The following is a 27,801-nucleotide window of genomic DNA, read 5'->3' as shown; positions in this document are numbered from 1 at the left end:
AAGGACCACTATAGTGCCAGGAAAACACTTGTTTTCCTGGCACTATAGTGCCCTGAGGGTGCCCCCACCCTCAGAGACCCCCTCCCGCCGGGCTCTGGGGAGAGGAAAGGGGTTAAAACTTACCTTTCTACAGCGCCGGGCGGGGAGCTCTTCTCCTCCGATCCTCATCCTCTCCTCCCATTCGGCTGAATGCGCACACATGGCAAGAGCTGCACGCGCATTCAGCCGATCTAATAGGAAAGCATTTACAATGCTTTCCTATGGACGCTTGCGTACTCTCACTGTGATTCACAGTGAGAATCACGCAAGCGCCTCTAGCGGCTGTCAGTGAGACAGCCACTAGAGGATTTGAGGGCTGGATTAACCCATTTATAAACATAGCAGTTTCTCTGAAACTGCTATGTTTATAAAAAAAAATGGGTTAACCCTAGCTGGTCCTGGCACCCAGACCACTTCATTAAGCTGAAGTGGTCTGGGTGCCTAGAGTGGTCCTTTAAGTTTCACTGCTAAATTCACTGTCATTTAGGAGTTAAATTGCTTTAGTTTCTGTACATGCAGCCGTAGCCATATCTCTCCTGGCTGTGGCTTACACAGTCTCAACTGACACAGTCACAACTTTCAAACAGGTTTTTATTTTCTGCTCTGTAAATTGAATGTTAATTACATACAGGCAGGGCCGCCACCAGAAATTGTGGGGCCCCTAACTCAGCTCAGGGTCTGGGCCCCCTGGGGCCCGCCTCCAAATACCACCCACTGGGTCCGCCTCCAAATACCACCCACAGGAATACACACAGACACAAACACACACACTGATACAAAATGACACAGATACATACCAACAGACACACACATGCATAGATAGTGACAGACAGACACATACTAACAAACATACAGACACACATGCATGAGGACATAAAGACACATACATACATACATACATACAAAATGGCATACAGACATCCATACACACATTCATAATGATATGCAGACATGCATTCATACTGACATACATATATACATACATATATAATGACATACATATATAATGACATACAGACAGACATACATACAGTCAGACATACACACATACATACAGACATACATACATATAGACATGCATACAGACAGAGACAGACATACAGACACACACACATACATACAGACATGCATGCATACAGACATGCATACAGACACACAGACATAGACATGCATATAGACATACACAGACAAACAGACATACACAGACATACAGACAGACATACACACACATACATACATACAGACATGCATGCATCCAGGCAGACATACAGACAGAAATGCATACAGACATACATAGACACATACAGACATACAGACAGAGACATACATACAGACACACACACACACACACACAGCTCATTTTCCAGCCACCCTCCTGTCTCTTACCTTTTCAGGAGGGTGGCTGGGGATGATGGGAGTCGGCGCGGCTCCCTCTTCACTGCCTGGCTCTCCCTCTTCACGGCTGGGCGCGCGCTCCTCCCGCGCGGAGCTGGGAGGAAGTGACCACTTCCTCCCAGCAGCACTTGCGGCTGCTTTTTTTTTTTTTTTTTTTTTAAGTGGCCCGGTCTTGCTATACCACGGCCACAGCGCTGACCGGGCCCCTGAAGGAGGGGGCCCATCGGGTGGCCCTAAGTGTGTGGGCCCCACATGTGGGCCCTTGGCGGCCGGGCCCCCCAGGGCCCGTGACAACCGTTATGGTTGTCACCCCCTGATGGCGGCCCTACATACAGGAGGCTCCTGCATGGTCTAGCAAGTTAATAACAGAGCAGGAGTTAAGAAATTTGAAATTAAACAGAATTTGCAACAAAGGAAGTGTAAGCATTAGAGGACTCTTTACAGGAAATTGCATAGGAAGGCTGTGTAAGCCACATGCTGGGAAGTGTGCCTAGGGCTGCATAAACAAAGTGATTTAACTCCTAAATAGTAGATAATTGAGGAGTGAGACTACAAGGGCATGATCTAAACACCAACACTGCTTCATTAGGCTAAAGTTGTTTTGGTGATTATAGTGTCCCTTTAATTTTTATTCTGTCTATTTAATAATAGCCATTTGTTTGTTGGTTTCAAGTAAACTATTTAGGTATAAATCCTGCATACAAATACACAAAAATGAATCCTGTGCTCAAACTCCCACTACTCCGGGGCGGCAGAAATGACCATAGGCACATAACATCACCAATACATACAAAAAAAGTTACCTTTGCACTAGCCCAAATCTATGTGGATATTTAAATAAATGAAGGTTATTTAGTAACTCCAATAGCTATTAGTTGTAAATCCACCTGCCACATCAAGGCAAACCTCTTAAGTGGGTCCTACACTAACAATTATTCACCTTGCTTCCTTGAGCTTCAGGCAAAGAAATCTCTAATGAGAAGAGAAGGGTACTTTTGTGTATTTGTGTGCTATGCTCGTTACTGCAGCCCAGGAGTAGTGGGAGTTTGAGCACAGGACTTATTTTTGTGTATTTGTATTTACTTTTGCATCACACCGTCATGTTACAGTGATGCCGCCCACCCTGTGTGTTCCCTATTATGAGTTAATAAGTATGTAGAGGTTTAGAAAATACCGCTCTCTGTCTCATTAGAGATTTATTTGCAGAAGCTCAAGGAAGCAAGGTGATTTGTTAGTGATGTTTGCCTTGACTTGGCAGGTGGGCTTACATCTAATGGCCATTTGAATTACTAAATAACCTCCATTTATTTAAATAGGCATATAGATTTGGGCTAGTGCACAGGTAACTTTTTTTTTTTTTTAAACTACTACTACAACTACTACTGTCAACTATGTAATGACCTACGTTTATGGGAAATGTAAATTAGTGGTCATACAGTAGACAGCAAACTGCAGTTACCCTCACACACACAAAGTCACCCCTCATACACAGCACAGCCTTGCAATATAAAAATAAAAATAAAAAATAAAAAAAACAATGAACACACCACAAGCAGCTCCCCACTCACATATGCTCCCAGACACAAACACATGCATTCACCGGCACACACAAGAATACTTACAGTGTATATAACCGTGTGTAAATCAGTGTGTCCATAATTAAAAAAAATATATATATTTTCTCTGTATGCTTTTTACATGCTGACTGCCTAGTGCAAAGGACAGAGCGTATAATAATGATTGACAGAGAGCTAAAATGGAGGTGCCCAATTGAGTTGCAGGATAAAAAAGGTCTTTATTTATACATTTATTATAAGTCATAAATACATATTTGTTAAAGGAACACTACAGTTACCATAACAACTTTCTCTTAATGAAGTCACTAATGAGCCTGGAGGCCTCAGCGGTTTAAAAGATTGTTTTCATCTTTAAGTTGTCTTTGTGATAGAATTTATCTTGATTCCAAGGCTCAAGCTTATAGGTGTCATATAATGATATCCTATATTAAAATTGGCTAACTTGGACTCAGGAAATGCTTGATGCTTAAACAACACTTACGACCATATATGTCTAAGTTCCGGAAGCAGAGAGCCCCCACCTAAGATGTCTCTACTCTAATCATTTTGTTCTCTCTTACCTTGAATCTTATTTGTTATGTGTACATGACGCTCATCCCTATGTCTTATCTGTACTCCCTTACTATTACTGTTCTAAGAGTATTTGCACGTAAGCACTTACTTTTTAATGTATAAAACCCAGCTGATGAATAAAACGTCAGAGGCTTATTTTGAATACCAACATGTGTCTGGTGTCTAATTCTCGCTTCTCCAAGTGCACTTGTAACAACAATTTGGGTTTCCTCTGAATATAACAAAGATCAACATTCTGATCCACAACAATTTGGTGCCGTGACCCTGGGATCTGAAGGTCGAGAGACTCGGACACTAGCGTACAGGGGGACGTCCCTCTGACAGTGAAATCAGCTGTACAGGAAGGTAAGAAAAACTTTTTTTCTACCTTTATCAATTTCGCTCTCAGATCCACGTCCTACTAGTCTGTCTGGGTAAAGAACGACTTAAAAACGTCTGATTTAAAGAACTTGTTTTCTGTGGTATTATGGTTATATTCAGGTGGAGGTTGTGTTATATCTTGTGAAAGGAATCTTGAGATAGTGGATTAGAACTGTGGGTTGTAAGTTATTTTTATTGTTTGCCTTTTCATTTGTTTTATAATTTGAGTTAGAATCCTCAAAGGGCAGATCTCCTGATCTGTGTTTAGAATTCCACTGGCCCCTGTCTCTCTTCCTCCAACTCTGTCTCTGCTACTAATGCTTATCACTAGTGATGTCCCGGACGGTTCGCCAGCGAATAGTTCCCGGCGAACATAGCGTGTCCGCGTTCACGGCGGCGGGCGAACATATGCGATGTTCGGTCCACCCCCTATTCGTCATCATTGAGTAAACTTTGACCCTGTACCTCACATTCAGCAGACACATTCCAGCCAATCAGCAGCAGACCCTCCCTTCCAGACCCTCCCACCTCCTGGACAGCATCCATTTAAGATTCATTCGGAAGCTGCATTCATTTTTTTTTTTAGTGCATATAAATGTTACAAGCAGATACTCCCCCCAGACACTATGTATTACTGCAGATACTCCCTCCAGACACCCTGTGTTACTGCAGATACTCCCCCCAGACACCCTGTGTTACTGCAGATACTCCCCCCAGACACCCTGTGTTACTGCAGATACTCCCCCCAGACACCCTGTGTTACTGCAAATACTCCCCCCAGACACCCTGTTTTACTGCAGATACTCCCCCCCAGACACTGACACAGAGCAGAATAGGGACAGTCCCCCCTTACATAGGGTCACTTGGCAGATATGGATTGACACCTATCCTAAGGATCCCTGATACACACTGACACAGAGCAGAATAGGGACTGTTCCCCCTACATAGGGTCACTTGGCAGATATGGATTGACACCTATCCTAAGGATCCCTGATACACACTGACACAGAGCAGAATAGGGACTGTTCCCCCTACATAGGGTCACTTGGCAGATATTGATTGACACCTGTCCTCAGGGACCCTGATACACACTGGGGGGGGGGGGGGGGGGAGACCTACTGTAAAGCCTTGCCACGCCCTGCAATTAGGCTAAGAACACTCAGATTGGCTGGTTTAAGCCAATCAGAGTGCTCTTTGTCATTTTACACAGCGTGGGAAAATTCCAAAGAGCACTCTGATTGGCTTAAACCAGCCAATCAGAGTGTTCTTAGCCTAATTGCAGGGTGTGGCAAGGCTTTATAAGCCTTCCCCCGCCCTGCAGAGCTCAGTCTGCGCGGAGCCCTCCATGGGTGAAGATGGATAAATTGCGTTGGTTCTTATGGCTTTTTATTTGGCCTTTTATTTGGCCTTTTAAGACGTCAAATGGTAAGTTGAATTTTTCTTTACAGGTTAGTTATTTTATTCCCCCATCACTATTTTTTAGGGTGAGGGGGGTAGGTAGAGGGTAACTTCTTTTGGGGTGGGGAACTAGGGGCTTGGGGACTCCTAGTCACCTTTGATTGGGGGGGGGATTTTTATTTAGGGCCCCCACCCACCGCGCAGGGGTCCTCCCCCCATTGTGATTTACGGCCCCCACCCACCGTGTAGGGGTGGGGGCCGGGGGGAGGACAGTAGGTCCCCCCTTCATTAATTTTTTGCCCCCACCCACCGCGCAGGGGTGGGGGCCCGGGTGGGGACAGCAGTAGGTCCCCCCCCTCATTATTTTTATGGCCCCCACCCAACGCTCACGGGTGGGGGCGGGGGGAGGACAGTATGTCCCCCCCAGTGTGTATCAGGGTCCCTGAGGACAGGTGTCAATCCATATCTGCCAAGTGACCCTATGTAGGGGGAACAGTCCCTATTCTGCTCTGTCAGTGTGTATCAGGGTCTCTGAGGACAGGTGTCAATCCATATCTGCCAAGTGACCCTATGTAGGGGGAACAGTCCATACTCTGCTCTGTGTCAGTGTGTATCAGGGTCTCTGAGGACAGGTGTCAATCCATATCTGCCAAGTGACCCTATGTAGGGGGAACAGTCTCTATTCTGCTCTGTGTCAGTGTGTATCAGGGTCCCTGAGGACAGGTGTCAATCCATATCTGCCAAGTGACCCTATGTAGGGGGAACAGTCTCTATTCTGCTCTGTGTCAGTGTGTATCAAGGATCCTTAGGATAGGTGTCAATCCATATCTGCCAAGAGTCCCTGTGGGTTTTAAAATTCGCCTGCCCATTGAAGTCTATGGCGGTTCGGCCGGTTCGCGAACGTTTGCGTTCGCCGTTCGCGATTGCCGTTCGCAAACCGTAAATTTTATATTCGCGACATCACTACTTATCACTGACCATAGAATGCATAGCTAGCAATGAATTAGGTTTTTGGGGGGTCTGGAGTGTTCCTTTAACTATAGGGGATTAGTAAACATAATTTAAAAAATCCTGGTAAGTGAAAGTTTGCCTTTAATAAAATGCTCTTAAAAATATGAATGTGAATCAGAATATCTGAAATATTTACACCAATAAACAATTGTAGAAAAACTGGATCTATTTATAAAGCTTGTATGTGACAAGATCATCTTTGGGATGATACAAGAATTTAATGTTTCTAGTATGATGGTAGCATAGAAACATAGAATGTGAAGGCAGATAAGAACCAGTCGGCCCATCTAGTCTGCCCAATTTTCTAAATACTTTCATTAGTCCCTGGCCTTATCTTATAGCTAGGATAGCCTTATTCCTACCCCACGCATGCTTAAACTTCTTTACGGTGTTAACCTCTACCACTTCAGCTGAAAGGCTATTCCATGCATCCACTGCCCTCTCAGTAAAGTAATATTTACTGATATTTTTAAACCTTTGCCCCTCTAATTGAAGACTATGCCCTCTTGTTGTGGTAGTTTTTCTTCTTTTAAATATAGTTTACTCCTTTACTATGTTGATTCCCTATATGTATTTACATGTTTCTATCATACCCACCCCCCATCTTTCCTCCAAGCTATACATGATGAGATCCTTTAACCATTCCTTGTAAGTTTTATCCTGCAATCCATGAACCAGTTTAGTAGCCCTTCTCTGTGGTCCTTAGGTCCCCCCCACCCTCATGGCCCCCCTCTCACTGGGAACCTCTTCAGCCACTTACCTTTCTCCAGTGCCGGACTCCCTCAGTGCTGGGAAACTCTCCTCCTGCCGACGTCAGCGCCGAATGCGCGACAAGAGCTGCACGCGCGCATTCAAATCGCCCATAGGAAAGCATTACTCAATGCTTTCCTATGGACATCAGCGTCTTCTCACTGTGATTTTCACAGTGAGAATTGCGGAAGTGGCCTATAGTGGCTGTCAGGGAGACAGCCACTAGAGGCTGGATTAACCCTCAGGGTAAACATATCAGTTTCTCTGAAACTGCTATGTTTTCAGCTGCAGGGTTAAAACTAGAGGGACCTGGCACCCAGACCTTCATTGAGCTGAAGTGGTCTGGGTGCCTATACGGGTCCTTTAAGTATCAATATCCTTCTAAAGATACAGTCTCCAGTACTGCGTACAATACTCCAAGAGAGGTCTCACCAGTGTTCTGTACAATGGCATGAGCACTTCCCTCTTTCTACTGCTAATACCTCTCCCTATAAAACCAAGCATTCTGCTAGCATTTCCTGCTGCTCTATTAAATGGTCTGCCTACCTTTAAGTCATCTGCAATACTTACCACTAAATACCTTTCCTCAGATGTTGAGGTTAGGACTCTATCAAATATTCTGTACACTGCCCTTGGGTTTTTACGTCCAAGATGCATTATCTTGCACTTATCCACATTAAATGTCAGCTGCCACATCTCAGACCATTTTTTAGTTTACCTAAATAATTTGCCATTTGGCTTATCCCTCCTGGAATATCAACCCTGTTGCATATCTTAGTATACCTTCTGCAATATCACTAATACAAATATTAAAGAGACTAGATCCAAGTACAGATCCCTGAGGTACCCCACTAGTGACAAGACCATGCTTCGAATATACTCCATTGACTACAACCCTCTGTTGCCTGTCACTCAGCCACATCCTAACCCATTCAACAATATTGGATATCAAATTTAAAGATTGCAGTTTATTGATAAGCCTTCTATATGCAACAGTGTCAAAAGTCTTACTGAAATCTAGGTAAGCAATGTCTACTGCACCACCCTGATCTATTATTTTAGTTACCCAATCAAAAAAATCAATAAGATTAGTTTGGCATGATCTCCCTGAAGTAAACCCTTGTTGTCTCTGATCTTGAAATCCATGTGATTTTAGATGTTCAACAATCCTATCCTTTAACATGGTTTCCATCACTTTCCCCACTACTTAAGTAAGAATTACTGGCCTATAGTTGGAAACCAGACTAATCTGAATGTACTGTTCATTGTTAAATACTGTGTTATTATATTAGGCTAAACATTTCTTCCATTGCCTCCAGTATGACTGCCACAATGATTGTGAGCAGAGACACATGTATCTTCCCACTCGATATATCATTTGTCACACAACACACCTCTCCTAATATGGACAATTAAATGACAGATCTACAGTGGAAACAAAAGGACACACATTTCATAGTGTAATAAGCATAGTAAAAGTGCTCCACACCACACAGACAGGTTTATTCACTAAAATGAGAATTCAAACTGAATCTCCAATTTAAGGTCAATTGTACTCTTAAGCAGCAAAAGTATGTTCAGTATGTAGCATTGGTAGGAGTGTATCTAAGTAACACTCTTTGTATTCGATATGGAAAAGGTTTCTGAATTTATTCCTCAAGTTTTTTTTCTTATCTAAGAAGTTAATAAAAGGACCACAATTATGGAAGAATCGTTAGAACTGGATGATTCCAGGCAATCCGTTCAGAAGGCATTAATTAGTTTAGACTGAAGTAAGGCTTTTGATGCAGGCTCCAAACTCCAACATATTTTACAGACTCTGGAAAAATTTGGTTCTGAATACCCTGAAATAACTGTATTTTTAAAATCATTGTCTACCCCTAATGTCCCATAAAAAGGCATCTGTTTATAGATCTGTTTACACTTGATCATAAGAAGAAGAAAAAAAACAAAAAACTTCTCATGAGCTGAAATAATGTGATATTATGTGCAAAATAAAAAATTAGTTATACCAATCATATGAAGTGAAAATGCTGTCTATTCTTTGTGTCACTATTATTTACAAATAATAGAATACTATGGATTTAGTGCTCCTTATTACCAACCTCATCCCAGAACGAAGAAGATGAAATCCTTGATTAATCTCATCAAATGGTAATGTGTAGCTCACCAACCCATCCAAATTAAATTTATTTTCCATGTATTCAGCAATCAGTCGAGGAACACTTTCCTTACTCTTCCAACCTGTAAAATATAATGGATTGCAAAGATGATCTCTGTGATTACAAGGTGGGACAGCTATAGTTTCATTAATTAAATGGGTTACCATGGGAATATAAGGCAGGTTACATATTATATGAAAAACTAATAGCATACCACTGAATTATTTGCATGTGACAGTTGATAGTTGGGCCTCCATGTCACGTCTAAACATTTGTTATGAAGGAACACAACTGCAGATTTCGTATAGTTTGAATATTTATTATAAAAAGTAAAAGGTATTGACTTTAATTCCAATTTACAGGTACTGTAGCTTTAAGTAATAAACGATAACTGAAGTCCACAATTACAGGCACTGTAGCTTTAAGTAGTAAATGATAACTGAAGTCCACAATTACAGGCACTGTAGCTTTAAGTAGTAAATGATAACTGAAGTCCACAATTACAGGCACTGTAGCTTTAAGTAGTAAATGATAACTGAAGTCCACAATTACAGGCACTGTAGCTTTAAGTAGTAAATGATAACTGAAGTCCACAATAACAGGCACTGTAGCTTTAAGTAGTAAATGATAGTAAATTGCAGACACTGAATCAATAAAGAGTCTCTTAGTAGAATCAACGGTTTAGGTGATAAGCAGTCACAATAGCTGTTCCATAGATTTTAACCGAAGCAAGACTGATGCAGCTAACTGAGATAAAGTATGAGTTGAAGTTAGCTGTAACGGTTTTGTATTATCGAAGGATTTTGGAGACAGGAAATAACAGCTTTGAGATACAACGCTTATCACAGAGGTTTTACTTAGCTTCCGGCACATAGAACACTGGTTCCCGAGATCTCCTCAGAGGCGTTTATCCTGGATGGAGAGTGTTAAGCTTTTAGTCGTGGATGAGGAGAGGTGAAGGGAACTTGCAGAGTCTTTCAGTCCGGTCTGGTAAAAGAGGTTTTCACAACGAAGTTGTAGCCGGTTCGTGAGTACGGAACGTAGTTCAATAATCCAGCCTCGATCAGCTGGTGCAGTCAGATTAAATAGGCAGACCGTGTCATAAAGGGGTGTGGCTAGGCTCCGTGGAACCAGGAAGTAAGAGGATACCATAGTTAAGGCATTACAGTACCCCCTCTCTAATGAGCAACCTCTGGGTGCTATTGACTTGGCTTAGAAGGGTTATGCTTGTGAAATTTGGAAATCAATTTATTAGCATGAACAACAGAGGAGTTTTCCCATGTATCTTCATCAACACCATATCCTTTCCATCTGATGAGGTATTGTAAGGAGCCACGACGGATCCTTGAATCCAGGATACTTTGAATTTCATATTCTTCTTCACCCTGGACCAATATGGGATCGGGAGAAGTAGTGACATTTCTTTGGAAAGGATCAGGATGATGAGGCTTCAGCAAGGACACATGAAAAACAGGATGTAGCTTCAAAGTAGGTGGAAGTTTCAATTTAACAACATTACGGTTGATAACCGATATTATTGGAAAAGGACCCAAAAAAAGAGAACTTAACTTCTTTGATGGACGGTGTGTAGAGATGTTCTTTGAGGAGAGCGAGACAAGATCACCGATTTGATAAGAGGGTGAAGGTTGTCTTTTTGCATCAAAAAACTTCTTTTGATTGGAGGAGGCCGATTCTAGATTTTCATGCAATTTCTTGAATAAAGAGGACATACGAGAGATTTGATTCGAATCGGAGAGATTAGATGAAGAAACTGATGGTTGATGATGGACATGTTTGGATCTTTGGCATATAGAACAAGATTTGACATAAGATTCAATAGTTTGGTCTTGACGAGGCCACCAATAGTATCTCTTAGACAATTTAAGGGTCTTTTTTATACCTGGATGACCTGCCAGAGGAGAATCATGAATAAATTCGAGTACTTTAATTCTGAGAGAAGGAGGTACGTAAATCCGGTCTTTGAAGTAGTAGAGACCGTCTTTCTTGGATAATTCAATTGATTTAGGAAGTTCGAGAACATCTTCACTGAGGTCCTTAAGATCTTTAATAAGAGAAGATAAGATTCCAATGACTTTAGGCGGAGGAGGTTCTTGAGGAGTGGTTTCTTAACCATTTGATCCCCATTATAACGGGATAGAGAGGTGATGGAATAACATCAAATGCTAGAGATTCGGTATGAACATGATTGGTGGTTACCTTTAGAGGGATGGTTTCATGAAGAATCGGTCCCGAGGAGATAAGGGAGCCGTCAATCACTCTAATAGGAACAGAAGTGGTTTTTCGAACACAAGGAATTCTATTCTTTGTTACAAAAGTTGAATCGATGAATACTCCATTTGCACCAGAATCGATGATAGCTTCAGTAATGATTCTCACCTTATCCCACTGTAGTATAAGAGATATAGGAGTGAACTGAGTGGTTGGTGTAGAAGGGAGTGCACTGAAGATCGCAGAGGTATAGGCTTGCTTACCAGCCTTAGTCCGTTTTAATAAGGGACAATCAGAAACCAAATGATCTGGAGAGGCACAATACATGCATAAGTTTAATTGACGTCTTCGGTTTTTCTCTTCAGGAGTAAGAGGACTTCTTCTTACCCCTATTTCCATAGGTTCGCTTGGTAAGGAAGTCTTTTCAGGAGCTATAGAGGGAATGAAAGGTTTTCGGTCTTTAGAATGTAAGAGGGCTTTTTCGGCCTTTCTTTCTCTTAATCTTCTATCAATGCTAATTGATAAGTGAATTAGAGCGTTCAAAGTAGTAGGGAGTTCTGTTCTAGAGAGTTCATCTTTTACAGCTTCAGATAAACCAATTCGAAACTGGTTGCGCAATGTGATGTCATTCCATTGCGTTTCAACAGCCCATCTTTTGAATTCAGCAATATAATCTTCAACGGGTCTATTTCTTTGCTGTAGTGTTGTGATTGTTAAATCAGCTGTAGCTTGTTTGTTAGGATCTTCATAGAGAAGAGACATGGCTTCAAAAAATTCATCCAGTGAGCCTAAGATGGGGTCATCATTGTCCAAAAAGGTATGGGCCCAGAACATAGGTTCACCTCTTAGAAAGGAAATAACTGAAAAAACCTTAGATCTTTCTGTGGGATAAGCTCTAGGTTTTAAAGCAATCAATAGTTTGCAGGAATAAAAAAACTCCTTATATTTGGAACGATCACCATAGAATTTTTCAGGGTTACATACAGCAGGATCGCTAGCCGAGAGCAGAGTAGTATGAGGAGTACGAGTTTGTAAATCTCTGACATAAGTGAGAATTCTTTCGTTAGTGACTTGCAGGTCTTGCACACCTTGGGTTACTGTATCAACTCTTTGATTCAGCGTAGTTATCGTGGGATCGAAATCTGCTGGATCCATTACAATGGCTGGATTATTCTGTCACGTCTAAACATTTGTTATGAAGGAACACAACTGCAGATTTCGTATAGTTTGAATATTTATTATAAAAAGTAAAAGGTATTGACTTTAATTCCAATTTACAGGTACTGTAGCTTTAAGTAATAAACGATAACTGAAGTCCACAATTATAAGCACTGTAGCTTTAAGTAGTAAACGATAACTGAAGTCCACAATTACAGGCACTGTAGCTTTAAGTAGTAAATGATAACTGAAGTCCACAATTACAGGCACTGTAGCTTTAAGTAGTAAATGATAACTGAAGTCCACAATTACAGGCACTGTAGCTTTAAGTAGTAAATGATAACTGAAGTCCACAATTACAGGCACTGTAGCTTTAAGTAGTAAATGATAACTGAAGTCCACAATAACAGGCACTGTAGCTTTAAGTAGTAAATGATAGTAAATTGCAGACACTGAATCAATAAAGAGTCTCTTAGTAGAATCAACGGTTTAGGTGATAAGCAGTCACAATAGCTGTTCCATAGATTTTAACCGAAGCAAGACTGATGCAGCTAACTGAGATAAAGTATGAGTTGAAGTTAGCTGTAACGGTTTTGTATTATCGAAGGATTTTGGAGACAGGAAATAACAGCTTTGAGATACAACGCTTATCACAGAGGTTTTACTTAGCTTCCGGCACATAGAACACTGGTTCCCGAGATCTCCTCAGAGGCGTTTATCCTGGATGGAGAGTGTTAAGCTTTTAGTCGTGGATGAGGAGAGGTGAAGGGAACTTGCAGAGTCTTTCAGTCCGGTCTGGTAAAAGAGGTTTTCACAACGAAGTTGTAGCCGGTTCGTGAGTACGGAACGTAGTTCAATAATCCAGCCTCGATCAGCTGGTGCAGTCAGATTAAATAGGCAGACCGTGTCATAAAGGGGTGTGGCTAGGCTCCGTGGAACCAGGAAGTAAGAGGATACCATAGTTAAGGCATTACACTCCAGCTGAAATGGTTCTTTTTCTGGATAAGAATAGAAATGTATACCCTGTTCAAATATCACCTGCCCATTCCTGATACCGGAGAAACTGACGGAAGCCAAGCACAGAGAGATGGACACAGGTTTCTTCAGGAAGGAAGAGATTCTTTATTCGATTCACCGACCGGGGCTCAGAGGGACTTATGTCACCAAAATACAACAAGATCTGAGCCCAGAACTGACTGTGTAAATGCATGATATAGACATATAGCTCCTCCTATAGTTAACTCTACCCCCATATACTCTTTACACAATCAGCTGAACAAAGCCTAACTTCCCTTACTTATTAGACCACATGGCTCACCCAGAACAATGGAGGAGGGGAAGTGTTTTCAGTTTCTGCATTCCTGCATTTGCTCAATATGGTGTTGATTGTATCTTAGCTACGTGTAACTAACTAACTGATACAACATTTACACATATGCCACATGGCAATCTTGTCCTAGTAAATTTATTTTTACTGAGATTCCACCACATTCCCCCCTTTGATGCTTCTGATATTTCACAATTCCAGATGCATCACTTAACCATAGTTTGCTTACACCTCAGGTTGCCATGAATCAGAACAGACCTCGTAAGCATCTTAGCATCATTACAAATTCCTTCAGCACTCCTCATTCTGAATATATTCTCTCTGGGCTAAGGGTTCATACTTGCAAACAGCCATTACATGCGCAGCTGGATTCCTTTCTGTCGTGCTCTCTATGACACTCTGTATGGACCTAATTACCAATGGAACCAAACATGGTAGAAAGAGACACACTATAATCAACATGACTCCTCCTACCAATGTCTTGATCCCTCCAAGCTGTTCGTACCTACTTCCAAACCAACTACTAGAATTGTACCCGTTCCAGGCTTAAGTCGGTACATGCGTCAGTTTAGCCATGTGGCTTGTGAGATCAGCCACTGCCTGCCCTTCATCATCTATGTGCAGACAACAGTTGCTGAGATTGAACTTTCCACATACACCTCCTTCTATTTGCACTGGAAGTGAATGGAGGACTTTATCAACAGCCCAACTTGTTTACCTGGTAATAAGGCTATGTGCTTTACAGAGGAATCCAAATTGCCTAATGGTAGAATGAGGCTTGAATCCCTGTATTAGAATACAATAACACTTCATGGGCATACAGTTTTGCTGTTAACCAGTTCCCTCTCATATTACATCCCTCCTATTGGCAATGAAGCGCGCTAAGGTAGCCAGTGACACTCATTATCTTCCCAGCTACCTACATTCAAGGATGCTAGCTTCTTTTTATGATTCACATCATAAACTTTAACTCCCAAGGTCTCTCCTGTTTCAATTGGCAACAAGAAGAAGGATGGTTTGAGCATACCCAACACACATGCCCCTTCCCAGTCCTGTGGTAACTCCGAATAGGCTTTCTTACCACAAATCCAGTACAAATTTGCTGGGTCTCTCCAGTTAGATGTGATGGATAAATCAAACCACACATCCTTTAAATTGGTATAAATTGCAAACAGATTAGGTGGTTCTGAGACATTTGAAGCCGACCACCAAGTTGTATCTTTTGTACTATCACTATAAGCTTTTTGCCCTAGACAAGTTAGTTCTCCTACAGATGTGTTAAACATTATTCCTTTTCTTGCTATGCAAACATAACCTATAATGGAGGTCTTTAATCGCCACTCAAATTTACCTCTAACACTCATTTGATAATCGGCTTGAGAAGATATTAACTGTTCAACTGTCTCAGAACCGGAATACATTACCTCCTTTGCTTCCCATGGCCATTGGTCTCCCATGTTAGTACCTCCACACACATAGCAGTTGGTAACATTAAGACTACCGGCAATACTTTAGGCTAAATCTATGAACAGGTTTTTAGCGTTATGGGGGATCTTATTATCTATGCTCATCTCTTCATAAAAGGAACGATATACTTGATGAGTTTGGGAGGTTACCGTATCAGTCTCTATCCCTATAAACAATACTGTCCCAGGATCTAAACCCGTCCCATATATTTGAAACCCAAATAAATTACCATATTTATCTAAGAACTTGTCGGGGTTATTTATAAGTATATGGATTGGATTGCATTCCATAGACTTACAGTATGGATTGGTAGACAACTTAGTCACAATCATATCCTTGTCTGCTGTCTGTCCCCAAGTTGCCCACCCCACACAAGACCAATATGGGCAAAAGTTATAATCTCTATTTGGGCATCTAGGACTCACATATTTATTTTTACTACTGGGACAAATATATTTATCGTTAGACCCATACGTTCTCTCCCATCTAAGATCCCCACATACATTCCACGGCTTTCTACCACTTGATATCACCTTACACGCATCAAATAGCAGAACACCTGAAGAATATACGGATTCTAATACCGTCTTATTAATTAGGGTCCCCTGAGGATCTCCATTCCTGAGAGTCAACCAAATTGTACGGGGTTGATACTCTGGACTGAAGCACTTAGGTTCTCCTACTCCTAAATGGCACACACTATATTCTATATTTAAGTATCTACATCTTGATACATCTCCGTTACATTCATATTGTGAATGCCAAATTAGGGTCTGGGAAATATGGTTACCTGTTCTTGTAGTCTTAATGCATACCTCACAGCTAGGAGTGTCGGTACCTCTACCTTCCTGAATATAAAAAGACACAAAAATATACATTATCAAAAGCACTTCTTTCGACGTCTTCATCCTCAGTCTTCGTCCGTGCGATGGCACCTCAGCTTCCAGGATGTAAGGGCTGCAGGGAATGGAGTTCTGCTCTTCTTCACAGAGGTCCCTTCGAGACACCCTGGCTATAATACGTGGGTGAGTGGTCAGGCTTTATTATGGCCGTCAAAAACACTCACTTGTAGATCTTTGTTGATGTTCCCTTTTAACAATATTATCTTCGCAAAAAACACTTTTAATCCAACTCGGTCACACGCTTCAACTGGATCTTGCAAGGATTCTCTGGATCTATGGTAGCTTGTCAGGAATCTGCCGCTGGTTTTTTTACCCTAGAGTGATGAATCCACGGAGTCACTTCTACAACCTTTACAACTGTTGGGGTAGATAAAAGAACAACATAGGGACCTCTCCACTTGGAACCTAATGGAACAGTGTTCCATTTTTTTTATCCACACTTGATCCCCTGGATGGTAAGAATGAACAGGTGGATAAATACACAGGTAATCTATCTTGTACCCATTTCTGTACCTCCTCCATAGTTTTACCCAACTCTACAACCTGCTGCCGGGTAATTCCTTCTCCCAACTGACTCAAATCCCCCGTTAAGTTACCAAGTATGGAAGGTGAATGCCCATACATAATTTTTCAGCAGTACCCCAGAAACAAAAGAAAGCATCTTTGAGGTCTAGGAAGGTATAGTAGGTTGCCCCACCTGGTATTAAAGCAAGCAGATTATAGGGGATGGGTACCACTGGGTGTATATTGACTACTGCATTATAAACTGCGTTTAGATCTTGTACAGGATGATACTCATCTGATCCCGACTTCTGAACAGGTAATAATGGAGTGTTCCAAGGGGAGGTACAGAATTTTAGGATGTCATACTTTACACACTTATCCACATAGGTTTGTATATTTTCCTTAGCCCTCTATAATATATGGTACTAAGGCTAACAGGATACGCTCCAAGCTTTAATTCAATATGTATTGGTGGAATATTGCGAGCAAGTCCTGGAGGATTATTCTCTGTCCATATTCTTGAAATGTCAAATAAGGATTCATCACTCTTAGGGTCTGTATTTGTTATTATAGAGTAGAAGTGCCATTCTTCTTCCCTTTGCACCGATACTGATATTATGCCTGGTGATCTATTAAACTTCAGAGACGTTGATCCGTTGGGTTTAAAAGTTATCTGGGCTTGAAGCTTTGATAATAGATCTCGTCCTAGAAGCTGAACTGGACACTCCAGCATATATAGGAACTGGTGCTTAACAAAATGGCCTCCTAGAATACAAGTATGACTCCTGAGAATTGGTCTAGCAGCGCTTTTCCCAGTAGCTCCTATCATAATTATAGTCTTCCTGAAGGAGGAGCAACTAGGTTAGTTACCACAGAGTACTCAGCACCAGTGTCAATCATGAAAGAGCTCCTCTTTCCCTCTATTGATACATCGACCATAGGCTGCACTCGGCTAAAGGGGGATGGAGCCCAGTCGGTATCAATAGTCTTCCATGACAGTGTCAGCCAGACCGACAAAATCTCTATCTTCTCTATCCCTTAATCTCTGGGTAGGGGAATAGTATCTACTTCCCTGAACACCTCCTCTGTTACTACTGTCATTCCCTCCAAGACTTTCTCTATAGCCACCTCTGTAACCATCTCGTAACCTTCTCTCTTGTCTTATCTATAACTTGCTTTATATTCCCTCTGTGAGCAGTCACTTTTCCAATATCCTTCCTCTCTACAATATGCACGGTGATTCCTACTTCCTCCCTTACTCAGGCTATTCTCAACTCCTCTATTCACCTCCCTTCCCTGTCTCTCTACACTTATGATAGCTACAGCTAGCATATCTGCCTTCATCCTCATTTTAAGTTCTTCCTCCTGCTTTGTTTCAATCTCCCTGTTCATATACACCTGAACTGTGATATGGACATTCCTACAAATCCCTTTAACTTTAGCAATTTTCTTTTGATATCACCTTGGGTCTGGCTGACAAATGCTGAGTTGTTCATTCGAGAGTTCTCAGGGGCCTCTGGATTAAAAGGAGTATATAATCTATATGACTCCAGCAATCTCTCATAGAAAGCACTAGGTGACTCGTCTGCTTTCGTAAAGGAATTATGGGTCTTCCAATTAAACAGATCAGTCATGGTGAACGGGACATAAACAAATACAGGGTCTGCCAACTGTAATTGACCATTAATATCAATGTGTGGGGGACCAGGGGTAAGATGCAGTGGCATTTGTAAATGTCAAAGTTGGAGGGCACCGGTCATTTGTCAGGTTAGGGTGGGACTTAAATAGGGTTGTTTAGTCATAGGTTCCGGTCGGAGAGTGGTGAGGTAGGTGGAAATGGATACATTAATTTTACTGGTCAGTAACTTGGTTAACAAAATGTTTCGGACAGGGCTAGGAGGAGCCTGACCAGTAACCAAAAATGGTAAAAGTGTATTCCAGCGTCCTATACCATTGACCATTTCATCCAGTTGTATTTCAAAACTAATTTACTGTTACTAAAGGCACACAAGGCTCAGTAATTATAGTGTTATGTCAGTGGTTATGGTGTTTTCAGTGATTATGGTATTATCAGTGGTTATGGTATTATCAGTAGTTATGGTGTTTTCAGTGGTTATGGTGTTTTCAGTGGTTATGGTGTTTTCAGTGGTTATGGTGTTTTGTAATTGCTGAGAATTATCTGATTTCAGTGGATTCAGTTACTGTTATTAAGAATTCTCCTCACAATTTTGACTGCTAATAATAAAACTGAATACAAAGAACCAGTTGGGGGGGTAGGTAGGCACAGAAATAGGAGGGGACAGGCATCTGAGAGCCAGAGACAATTAGAGCACAGGGGGACATACCAGCTGCACTAGTTTTTGCTAAAGAATTTAGTTGAGGGATGGTCAGATGGGTCAGATTCCATTGGGGATGGACAGACCAGTTTTGATAACCATCTAGTAACACAAACTGTGTTAACAGTCAAAAACTGGTCATTCTCTACTACATAAGGTAGTCCCCAAAATCACACACATTATATCCCTTTTTAAAGTTATTTAGCATACATTCTAAGGGATCAACAATCTTTAAATCGGCGCTGCCATACTTAGCAACGGAGCGTCTAATTCAAAGAAACACAACAAACACACCTACAACAGTCACATTTGTTTTCCTGGCAACAGCACCATGTGGCACAGTTACTAGGTCAAACTCATACAACAAAACATACAGGGAATTCCCGTACACACACAGCTGTTACACCAGTCACTAAGTAACTAATACTGTGCCCTTTGGCGAAACTATACAGTCACCCACGCTATAATTCTCTATATATGAATTACCTGTCTATAACACACCCCAGTAACATCGTCTTTTACAAATAGCGGTTACAGTACGGTTAGCATAAGTCAAAGCACAATTTAAGGTCACAATACAATTATTAGTGGTTATGGTGTTAAACATGCATTAGACGACAATGATTAGTACTTATATACAATGTCAGTAAATATACAGGGTTATGGTACCGTGCACTATGATACAGCAACACACTATTAACACTCTCGCTAGACGGCTGAGCTCGCGCTAACAAGATATACACTTTACTAAACAATCTTTAACACATTTACAATCCCAACTAAACTATTGGCCAGTACCTTGAATGGACTACCTAAAACTATATACATCCGTTTTGGTTAGCCACACTGCCCAAGCACCACATATAGCGAGCTAGAGGACCGAATTTACACAGACGCCTCTTAGTCGATTACTACCAAAAATCTAGTGGGTTCCAAATTTACACGCCTTCCCACTTAGCCAAGATAGGTTGAGAGCTAGCGAACCGAATTTACACAGACGCCGCTTAGTCTCCCGGTCCCTCCGACCTAGCGAACGTAATATACACCCTAGAACGCTAGTCTAGACAAGACACCGGTGTCCGGCTAGGGCTATTTACACCAGAACCCCGCCTGACTAACCAAATCAAACGGTCTTACTAAAGAGCGTTCGATTGAGCGGTGCGCCTTCGCTCCTTCCCTCCGACAGAGGGGGCAGATTCCATACACAGATTTAAACCCCTTTTGGGCCTACCGCACAATCGGTATACCCCTAGTGGGTCTGCCGTCTAAAACAGCAGTTGTCTTACCTCCTCGTTCCTGAACCTGAGTTCACACTCATCGACGGGGACACCCCAGCACTTACTACGTAGAGGCCGATGATCTCCTGGACAAAAGACCAGTGGCGCCGAGACGAAGGGAGGTCCACGCAGAAGTTCAGGGGTGCAGCCATAGAGAACGTGGGCAAAGATAGACCGTCTCACGCCTCTGCTTCTCAGCTACCGTTGAACGATGAGCTTCCCGGCCCAATGCACCAAATGATACCGGAGAAACTGACGGAAGCCAAGCACAGAGAGATGGACACAGGTTTCTTCAGGAAGGAAGAGATTCTTTATTCGATTCACCGACCGGGGCTCAGAGGGACTTATGTCACCAAAATACAACAAGATCTGAGCCCAGAACTGACTGTGTAAATGCATGATATAGACATATAGCTCCTCCTATAGTTAACTCTACCCCCATATACTCTTTACACAATCAGCTGAACAAAGCCTAACTTCCCTTACTTATTAGACCACATGGCTCACCCAGAACAATGGAGGAGGGGAAGTGTTTTCAGTTTCTGCATTCCTGCATTTGCTCAATATGGTGTTGATTGTATCTTAGCTACGTGTAACTAACTAACTGATACAACATTTACACATATGCCACATGGCAATCTTGTCCTAGTAAATTTATTTTTACTGAGATTCCACCACATTCCCACTGTGTATCCTGTCCACTTTGCACCATAACTGTATGTTTGTTGGCTATTTCTCTTGTGCCCATGGAGAAAAGGTCTATGGTAGCACAAAAAAGCATAACAAGGGGCAAGAGCACTTTCTTATATATCCTAAGTTATTTCCTTACTCCACCGCCTATGCAAACATTTATTTATTGTTTATAGCTTTAGCACAGTTTGATACGTTACCTGGGTCTACTGTGCTGTATCTAGTCTTCTCCAGCAAAAGAAACCACATGTCTGTATTATGTAAAGTAGAACCCATGCAGGACAAGCTTTGCCCATCTTTGCTCTATAGAACAATATGGTTTCTCTGTTAAAGAAGAGTGGGTACAGGGGATACCGCCATCGCAAACCAGCAGGAGCAAGGTAAGTCAAATTGTGCTAAAACGGTTTGACATCTTACCAGCACTAGGACACTCTTGGCATTATAACCCCTACTATGGGTTTTAGTGGTTATGGTGCACGGAGGGGTCCTTTAAAAAAAATTTACACATCGTTCCATCCACACTTGCATTGATTCTTACCATGAAGAAAATGTTGTACAATTTATTTTTAGTAAAATCGCAAATGAATACACACACCCCAGAACCCTTCTTGATGCTTTCCAATGCGGTCATATAGGTCCACTGAAACGTTTGCCTGGCCTTTACAAGATACAATTATCTATGTTGATCGTTAGGGTGTTACTTTCAAGAAGAGCCTCCCTAAAATACTGTCAGGGTTGTTCACTAGAATGAGAACTGCCAGGAATTCAAAGTAAATTGAAAATTTAAGCCCAGAATATTTAGAGACACTATAGTTATCAGAATCATTACAGCTTAATGTAGTGGTTCTGGTGTCTACAGCCTGTCCCTGCAGACTTTTGAATGTAAACACTGCCATTTCAGGCTTTTATATGTAAACACTGTCTTTATATTATTGCCTAGGAACACCTCTAGTGGCAGCCACCCAGATGTCCACTAGAGGTGCTTCCTGTGTCAGTGCTGCACAGTGTGTAGCATTGGCATGCAGCATCTCCACACCCTACATGGAGAAGCTGAATGTTCCATGAAAAGATGCTGATTTGAACAGTGCAGCGTTTTGCGCAACAGTCTTCCAAGGCTTTCCAGTGATTAAGTGTTAAATTGGCTAAAATCATCATGATCTCAGTCATTAAGGCGGAGTCAGGCAGGGCCAGCCGTGGTGAGACCAGCCTAGATACACTTCCAGTTCAGCGACTCTGGCCTTGGATTTTCAGCAACTTTGATTTTCCAACAATTATCACTTCAATAAATAACTCTGTATATTTTTAAAACAGTGATAAGACGAGTACTCGTGCCATTCATGACACAGTTATCATTGGAGTGTCAATAAAGGATTTTACTGTGATCACAGCCCCACGCCTATACACATTACCTAAGATGCCAGCACAGTTCAGAGCAGACTCAATTGCTCTACACTTGTGAGTTATTTTGGTTTACATTCACTTCATTTATTGCATATGCATATTGCCCTATGAGTCTGTTTTTTTTCTTTTTGAGAAACCCATTGAAGTCTTGATAGAAGCAGAATATAAGAGCCACTTATAAGTGAGTCATTAAAAGTCTGTTTCTATTATCACACGATGCACTAATCAGTGTGGTTTTATCACAAGTGCACTTTGACACTTTGGTTATTTTTTTTATTATCACATTTCACCTATGTTTTACACTTGTGTGATCCTTGTCTGCAGTTAGCACGGTCCTTTTGGGTACAAACATGCACAGTCTTTAAACGTAACTTAATTCCAGGCACTTTATTTTTAAGTCCACACAGGAGACCGCAGCAAATGAAAATATAAATACAACACAAATCACTATAAACAAAAACCTAGCTCGTCTGAGCACTAACATCAGATTCCCTATCTCTCAGAGGTTAAACTATAACAAAATAATATTGGTTTCACCAACCTAGTGTCTTTGTCAACTCTCAGCACTCAAGTGTTTCGTCAGCCTGCTGCTTCGAGCTCTTCAAGATAGAAAACAAACATTCTCCCCTTACCTGCCTAGCAGGGAGGGGTTTATTCCCACTGCTGCAGCTGATTACCTGCAGCTGAGCAGTGGGTTCGAGACAGTCCAAAAACCCTGGCCTGGATCTATGTCTCCCAAGAAAACCGCTAAACTGCGGAGTGGAGCACTGGCCCACCCTGCTCTCCAAATGCTCCACCCCAGGGGCCCATAACTAAATATTCATTGCGGTTATATACACAGAAACATACACCCCCCCCCCCCCCCCCCCCGGGGTTAAAAATCATATGCCTCTCTGAACAATTTTGTCAAAATATTAACTCCCTCACAGACCACCCCATTCACCTTATCACAGTGGTATCAATATTATTCATTCATTGATTTATAGTCTTAAAGGCACAGCACACTTTATTTTTTATTTCAAAAAGATTCAAAGGAAATACAAATAGTATACCATGAAGGGAGTAAAATGCTTCTGGAGGTTGCTATTTTCTCAAAATTGAAATGGGCCCAGAAAATCAATTGCTCATAAATGCAAGTCTGAACACTGTTGGCACGTTTGTAATTTGACCCTATAACATTCTGAATAAGACCAGTACAGTCTTCAATATCTATAACTGGAAGTTCCAAGGCTTGCAAGAAATTCGGGATATCGTTTGGGAAGGTAATTGATAGAATCATACCACAAGGCTCTTTGGGAGATTTTCCCTGTCAAATGTAATAGAATGGTCATTAGGTCATTAGGATGATTGTAGGGAAACTATAGTGCCAGGAAACCAAACTCATTTTTAGTTTTTCCTGGCTCTATAGGTTCCCTCTCTGTCAAGTCCCCACCCCCTGTGGGGCAGAAGAGGTTATTAAATCCTTCTGCCACTTACCTGGGTCAGTGCTCCTCCCATGAACTGAATGAGTGCTTTCTGATTTATTGGATGCTATATCTCGAGCAGCTGACTCATTTTATTGGGTTTGGCTGCAAGAATTTCAGCTGGTATTAACTCCAATAAATCCATAATATCGACCCAAACCATTTTATATATTTATAAAATGTTTTCGGTTTACAGAAGGCCATTATGTTATATATTTACAAAAAAATAATAAATAAATATATACAGTTGTAATTAAAAAATATTCAACCCACACTGAAAATCAGGTTTATTGTCAAAATGTTTATTTTTTTTTAAATTATTGATTTTTTATTTTTGTCGTGCATGAGACAAATAACATAAGTGGCAGTTAGGACAGTGCATAACAATATAAGAAGTGACCAATATTGTAGCATAAACATGACAGGGAATCCTCACTTTTTTTTTTGTAATAACAGGCTTGTATCAACATTAGACTTATCAGGGTGAAGTCCCCAGGAGGCCTCCAGCTAGCTGCATGAGGAGAGAAATAAGGGGTAGGCTGAAGGGAAAACAGTAAGACAAAAAAACACTTGTAAGCTGAGCTTTGTCAGATCCCTGCAATAGCAAAACGGTTGAGCAGAGGACTCAGGGCTCATCCTACATTAGTCTGAGATTTATTGTTAGCCTACACCAACCAAGGGGATATTAGAGTCCTCCATCTCAGGTAGGAAAGACCGCCCTGATGGGAGTCGGCAAACAAAGCCAGGTGCCACGGTCGGTGAGTGTGCAACAGACCTTGTGCTGGATTGTATCGGCACCCTCCTGCTTGCTGATTTGCTCCTGTACATCTTGCTCCGCCGCCGTGTTGGGGCCTGCATTGTTGCCGCTGCTGTAGACTTGTGCTGTAAGGTAGGTATCCGCTTGTGAGAGGAGTAGGCAGATGGTTGTGTCTGGGCATGTTGGTGCATTCTTTTCTCGAGCTTACACCAGAATTCACTGAAAATTCTATCCAGCCTGGACTCCAAATCCTGTTTGCCCTCTGTAGTGCCGGGAGCATACCTGGCGTCTGCCATCTTAGGGGAGTCCCCGGAATGGGGTAAGTGGCAGAGTGCAGCATCGCACAGAGCTGGTGATCGGCTGTTTCACCCATGAGTTAAAGCCAAATCTTAAGCAAGTGGAATGTGATGAGGAAAATGTGGAAGCTTTATGGGTAAATTTCTGCTTGGGGGAAAAGAAGGGCAATCAACTATTGGTTGGGATATGTTATAAACCACCTAATTGACGAGGAACAACAGCTGTTTGAGAAAATTGAGAAAGCTGCAAATCTGGGTAACACTTTAATTATTGGAGATTTTAATTACCCGGACATAAATTGGGACAGAGGGACTAGTAGCTCAGTCTTACAATGCCACGATGGCAGAAGTAAGCGATAATATCAATGCAGTACAAATACATGGCAGGAAAAAGTGGCACATTTTTGTAAGTATTATGGTAAGCAGGCTAGTCATATTTGTCCAGTTAGGCACTCGAATAGAAGTAGAGACAAGTATAAAACAAGTTAAACAATATTAACGTCGCTAGATGGGCAATATTAAAAAACAATATGAACGTCGCTAGATGGGCAATATTAAAAAACAATATTAACGTCGCTTGGTAGTGCTATAAATGATTGATATGTCAATGGGAGCTTTCTCTGAGTCTGACACAGTGTTAGATGCCTTTATGTATACGATAAAATAAAGTAAACATGCTTAACTGATGTAAAACAGAGAGCAGGCTTCAGCAGGACAGTTATTTGCTATAGAAAGAGAACGATTAAGTCAAGTGACCATAGAAACCATAGAAATACCTTGGATTATATGGTAGCCACATGGGTCCGGCAGGTTGGTTAATTCTGGCGTGACTTGTGCGGCAGGAGGTAAGACTTACCTCCTGCCGCACAAGTCACGCCAGAATTAACCAACTCCCGACAGTGGGAAGTGCAGAGACCCTGTAAGATGATATTCGGCACGTGTGTCTGCTGGCTGGTGCCACTGTGGTTTGCTTCCACCTCTCCTTAGATACACAAGGGCCGGCAGAGTGTCTCGTGTGTGGATGCTGTGAATGGCCCGGGCTGGATCTCTGGTAGTGTTTGATGGCATCTGGTGACTCCGTGCGGTTCTCGCTACCCGAGGCCGAGTGCTGTGTTTGGGTGGACACATCCGCTTGAACTGGGCTCCAGGTAAGTGAGCCTTAGTAGTGGGATGGTGTTTCTCGAGTCGGGGTATCCTCCGTGCCTTCCTTCGTCTCTTGAGCGGGCACTTGGTGCAGGCAGAAGGCGCTTGGCATTTTGCTTCGCCCGGGATGGGGCCATATCGCTTTCTGCGTCTACTGCTCCCCACTGTGTCAGCTCGTGAGGGGGTGCCTGAGAGGTCCCCTTCTCCAGCTTGTCCCAGAAGCTCTGGAATATAGCATCCAGACGCTCGGATAGTGGCTGTGAGGGTATCTGTCTGCAAGCGCCATCTTCCGTCGCCATCTTGCCATCGAGATGTGGGTGGTCCGGGAGCCCAGACAGGCATGGTAGCTTGAGTGCCAGCTCGGTGAGGACCGGGATAACCCCCGCCGGTCCATGGAGGGGGAACATAGGCATGTGAGGAGTTCAGTCGAGTATATAGGCGGCGGGAGAGCGGCCGTCTCTCCCGTGCCTCGCATGAGTGTAGGCCTCATATTATCGCTGGGTGAGTTTGAGTGGGGTATCTTCATGTGTGGTATCGTCGCGCAGGTCGTGAGTTGCTTTGTCGTTTTCCAGCCCTTGGGTGACCGGTTTCAGTGTCTATGTGGGAAAATTGTAGCTTAGAACACCGTTTATCGCAGGAGCTCTTGCTGCCTGCGTCCACTCCGCTCGGCGGTCAGGCCCCGCCCCCGGGAATTAAGTTTTGAAACTTGTTAAATGACACCTTCGTGTCACAACTTGTACAAGCACCAACTAGAAAGGACGCTTGTCTGGACCTGGTTTTAACAAACAACGTTGATTTTTTTTTAACCAACATTCATGTAGGTGAGCACTTGGGAAATAGTGATCGCAATATAGTGTCCTTTGAAATAAACTCAAAAAAACACAGAAGCACATGGGGTATACTAAAACATATAATTTTAAAAAGGCCAACTTCTATAAGTTAAGGGCAGCTTTACAATATATTGACTGGCATAAACTCTTTAATGAAAAGAACACTGAGGATAAATGGAACATCTTCCAACAAATATGTACCATTGGGTAATAAATATAAAAGAAACAAATTAAAACCAATGTGGCTTAGTAGAGAAGTAAAACAAGAGATTAAAAAGAAGAAAAGGGCATTTAAAGCATTTAAATCAGACATATCAGATGCATCTTATACAAAATATAAGGAAGCCAATAATGCGAGCAAAAAGGCGTTTAGATTTGCTAAACTTCAAAATGAAAAAATGATAGACAAAGAGAGCAAAACAAACCCCAAAGCATTCTTTAAGTACATAAATTCGTAAAAAAAACAAAAAATGAAAGTGTAGGTAAACTAAAAACTGAAATGGGGGTGTTAGTTAATGAAGACCAGGAAAAGGCAGGAATTTGAAATAACAATTTTCTCCTCCATATATATTAAGGAAGAAACCATGGCATTAGATGTGCAAATGATTGCTACTAAAAACTTGCTGAATAATTGTAATTGGTTAACTCAAAACAAGGTGCTGCAGCAACTAAAGAAAGTTAATATAGACAAAGCTCCAGGGCCTGACGGTATCCATCCACGAGTACGTAAGGTACTAAGTGTAGAAATAAGTGATC

At 41.9% G+C, this 27,801-nt stretch overlaps 1 protein-coding gene across 2 annotated transcripts in view; it reads right to left on the bottom strand.

Annotated features, from left to right (window-relative positions):
* Positions 1 to 27,801, bottom strand: part of LOC134614612 (alcohol dehydrogenase 1-like) — a 200,387-nt gene that overhangs the window by 134,367 nt on the left and 38,219 nt on the right. For both annotated transcript variants that reach the window (XM_063458590.1, XM_063458589.1), the window contains exon 8: positions 9,209 to 9,347. In XM_063458590.1, coding sequence (XP_063314660.1) covers positions 9,209 to 9,347 — 139 coding nt within the window. The remainder of the gene's footprint in view (positions 1 to 9,208; positions 9,348 to 27,801) is intronic.

Source organism: Pelobates fuscus, chromosome 6 (genome assembly GCF_036172605.1).
Source record: "Pelobates fuscus isolate aPelFus1 chromosome 6, aPelFus1.pri, whole genome shotgun sequence".
In the NCBI taxonomy this organism is placed as follows: domain Eukaryota; kingdom Metazoa; phylum Chordata; class Amphibia; order Anura; family Pelobatidae; genus Pelobates; species Pelobates fuscus.
This window is presented reverse-complemented; position numbering and strand designations above follow the sequence as displayed.